We start from the raw sequence: 3,260 nt of genomic DNA on the forward strand, positions 1-3,260 counted from the left end.
AATTGATCACTAGTGACATTATTCATCATTATAAGAACTTGGGACTGCAGGCAGTGAAATAATAGTGTCTGGGTTTGCTTGTTGGTCCCATTGGCAAGACTCAAGATCATATCATGCGCCCAACAAAGCTGTAACTCTAAGAGACAACGGATGTCTGTCTCCCAAAGCAGAAGACAACTGAGCCCCACAAGAATAGTGCTGGACTCAAGATTCTTGATTGAAAGATCAGTTTCATGCCCAGTGGCAGTCTTTGCGAGACAAAACGTATCTTGCTTTGGAGATCTGCCTCTTTATGAGCTTGTCGTGTGTTTTGGGAGAATAAATGTGCAGAAAGCCACCCCCTAGAGCTGCATAGTAAAACTGTTGATGTTTTAAAATGTGAGCAACTAAAATGCATATGTTGGATGTGCATGCTTCAGTTAATGGAAGCAATGGATACAATATGTGGACATTACGGCCCATACATTATGTACAAAAATGTATTCGCATGTCCCTGTTGGAGGAAAATCTAGTGTTTAGTGATAGGGACAAAGCAGGGGCAGAAGAAATGCAGGACTTTGCTGAAATGCAGCAAAGTTGAGAATGAGAGTTTTTCTCATTCCTACAGACCTATCACCACTTTTGGCTTGGATCTGAATTTACCATTCTATACCTTCAATATCAATCCCAGTATGAAACCGAGCACCTTTGAATTTTTGTTCAAAAAATTTGAAGGGCTGCTTTTTCAATCAGCCTGGAAACAGGGGAGGAGACCGCACGTGTTCTCCACCAGCAATTTTCAAGAGTAGCTTTCTGTCGGCCTGAGGAAAAGAATTCTGGTAGAGAAGCTGATCGCTATTGTTTAATTTGACGTTTGGATTCCTTCGAAACGGGACACATTTGTGGAACTCAACAAGGAGCTCGTAAGTGCCAGGTTTTTTGCTGTCTTGAAGCAGTTTTTATTTGCAAGATCAACAGATGTTCCGGAGTTATTTTAAAACCATAACATTCTGAAGCTCAGAAGCAGGCCCTCCCTTCCACTCCCCCACATAAACAGATATCCAGATGCATGCAGGCATTATAATGGGTGCAGGACAGATCTCTCTGACGTTAGGAAGAGAGCACTTCGGTTCTGTTCTCAATGGAGTTAAACTTCCCAAAACAGGAAAATATTAAAGGTGATATTTCTAACATCACAAAAGGAGAACACCCGAGCATGTACATGCTTGTGGAGTGATGGCTTCATGCTCGTGCAAGAGCCATGCACAACAGTGAGGTCTAGTCATGTATGTCTATGTAAACACGGGTTTCTTCACCAACCATAATTCCAGGGAAGTGTTCCGTACACTTGTCCAACCAACTGGAAGCTGGACATCATCATGACTGTGCTGATGACATACAACCCCTAGTAGGAGATGAATGAGCAGAAGAATATAGGCCATCAAGCACAAACTGTGGTCTTTAAGATTCTTTAATACAAACAAACCTCTGAATTTAGTATTAGTATCCTGCCATATTTAGAACCTGTGCTTATTTGGGGTCAGGCAAGGATCATCAGCCTCCAGCGCCCACTACTTATCCTCCAGATTGGATAAAGCCAGCACGGCATAATGCTGCAGTTGCTTCCGTTCATCCAGGTTGTACTGCAGCTTCTCTAGCAGCTCAAAGTAGCGGAAGAGGGAATCCCTGGGCCACACGACTTTCTCATCATCATCAGCTTCATAGAGTCCTGGCAGGTTCTTGTGGATGTAGGTCTCCCAGTCCAAATCCCCATTATAGAGTTCATGTGAGGTGTGAACATGATTCTCTGCAGGCGGATGTGTTGACGGTGTCTCTGCATAACTCTCTGGCATTCTGTTGGCTCCCTCGAGCTGTGACTGAGGCAGGCTGTGTCTTTGCTCCATAATCTCCATCTTAAATTTGTCTGCTTGCTGCTGAGTCTCTATCTGCTCCACTTCTTCGCTCAGGTCGTTTCGAATATTCTGGAAATTGGTGACCATGATGGCCACAATGAGGTTCCTGAAAATGAATGCCCCAATTAGAAGCCAGAGGCAGACGAACACGCCACTGATGACCTTGTTGATCTCTGGGACTTTCCATGTATCTCGCAACAGAGCGTACCAATGGTCCATCGTGAAGAGGATGAAAATAGTCACCAAAGCGTTGGGCATATCTGTGAAATACATGCTGAACGTTAGGTCATCCCGCTCAGAGCGACTGTAGCTCTCAAAAAAGAAAATGCCCGATACAGCAAAGACATAGAAGAAGAAGATTAAGAGCACCAGGATGAAAGCCATCGCTTTCAAGGCTTTGGCAATGGCCATGATGAGAACTCTGACTTGCTGGAGTCTCGGGAAGAGCTTCAAGCAGCGCAGCACGCGGCAAACCTGAAGGATCCGTAAGCCTGCCACGGTGTGGGTTTTGTGTGTAAGGTAAAAGAGTTCGGGAATAAAGGTGATGATGGTGACAGTGCAGTCAAATATGTTCCAAGAGTTTTGCCAATACTTGTGGAAGCTGATGCAACAGTGCATCCCAATCTCAATGATAAAGATGAGGACAATGACCCATATGATGACTTCCAGAGCAATCTTCGCTTTCACAAAGTGATCCTCGGTCTTGTTCAAAATCTCCGTGGAGATCATGAGGACCAGCATGTTCAAGAGGATGAGGAAGATGATGAAGCCCTTAAACACTTGGCTGTTCAAAACTGAATATGCCCACATGGTCAACGGGGGCCAGTAGCTGCAGCGCACCTGAATGCGGTTGCGCCAGCGTTGCTCGTCAGTGACCAGAATGTTCCGGCTGGGCATGATGTTGAAGCGCACCAGCTGGTGGTGGTCTGTGAGCATCAACTTCTTTAGCTTCTTCCCATCTAAGAAATCCCGAATATTGTGCCGTGGGACAGCATGGCTTAGCCCTCGCAGGTGGTCAATCAAATAAAAGATGTAGATCAGCTGGGAGCGAATGGCATCTGCTCGCGGGTGCACCTGGAAAAGTGGGTTGAATTTGTTTTTGTGGGTACTTCTTGAGTCCACGGAGTGTGACATGGCTTCTTGTCACTGCTCCTAGTTGAACACAGAGAAGGTTAGAACATTCTTTCCAAAGAATCCAATAATGACCTCACAGTTAAGAATACTCACTCATAACAGACATCCCCTTCAACTGGCACAGGAATGGGGCAGAAAAGTGGTCCTTCGGCCATATACATCACTCCAAGGCTGTCCACGCAGTTATCAGGGTGCTGATTACGATGCGGATCAATCCATGGTATGTAGCAGAGT

At 45.4% G+C, this 3,260-nt stretch overlaps 1 protein-coding gene across 1 annotated transcript; it reads right to left on the reverse strand.

Moving 5' to 3' along the window:
* Positions 1-1,550: 1,550 nt before the first annotated feature.
* Positions 1,551-3,026, reverse strand: CATSPER2 (cation channel sperm associated 2). The gene has a single exon (XM_020804555.3). It carries the CDS (start codon positions 3,024-3,026, stop codon positions 1,551-1,553), a length of 1,476 nt encoding a protein of 491 aa, XP_020660214.3.
* Positions 3,027-3,260: the final 234 nt, after the last annotated feature.

The sequence above is a fragment of the Pogona vitticeps genome, chromosome 4, assembly GCF_051106095.1.
Source record: "Pogona vitticeps strain Pit_001003342236 chromosome 4, PviZW2.1, whole genome shotgun sequence".
NCBI classification, from domain to species: Eukaryota; Metazoa; Chordata; class Lepidosauria; order Squamata; family Agamidae; genus Pogona; species Pogona vitticeps.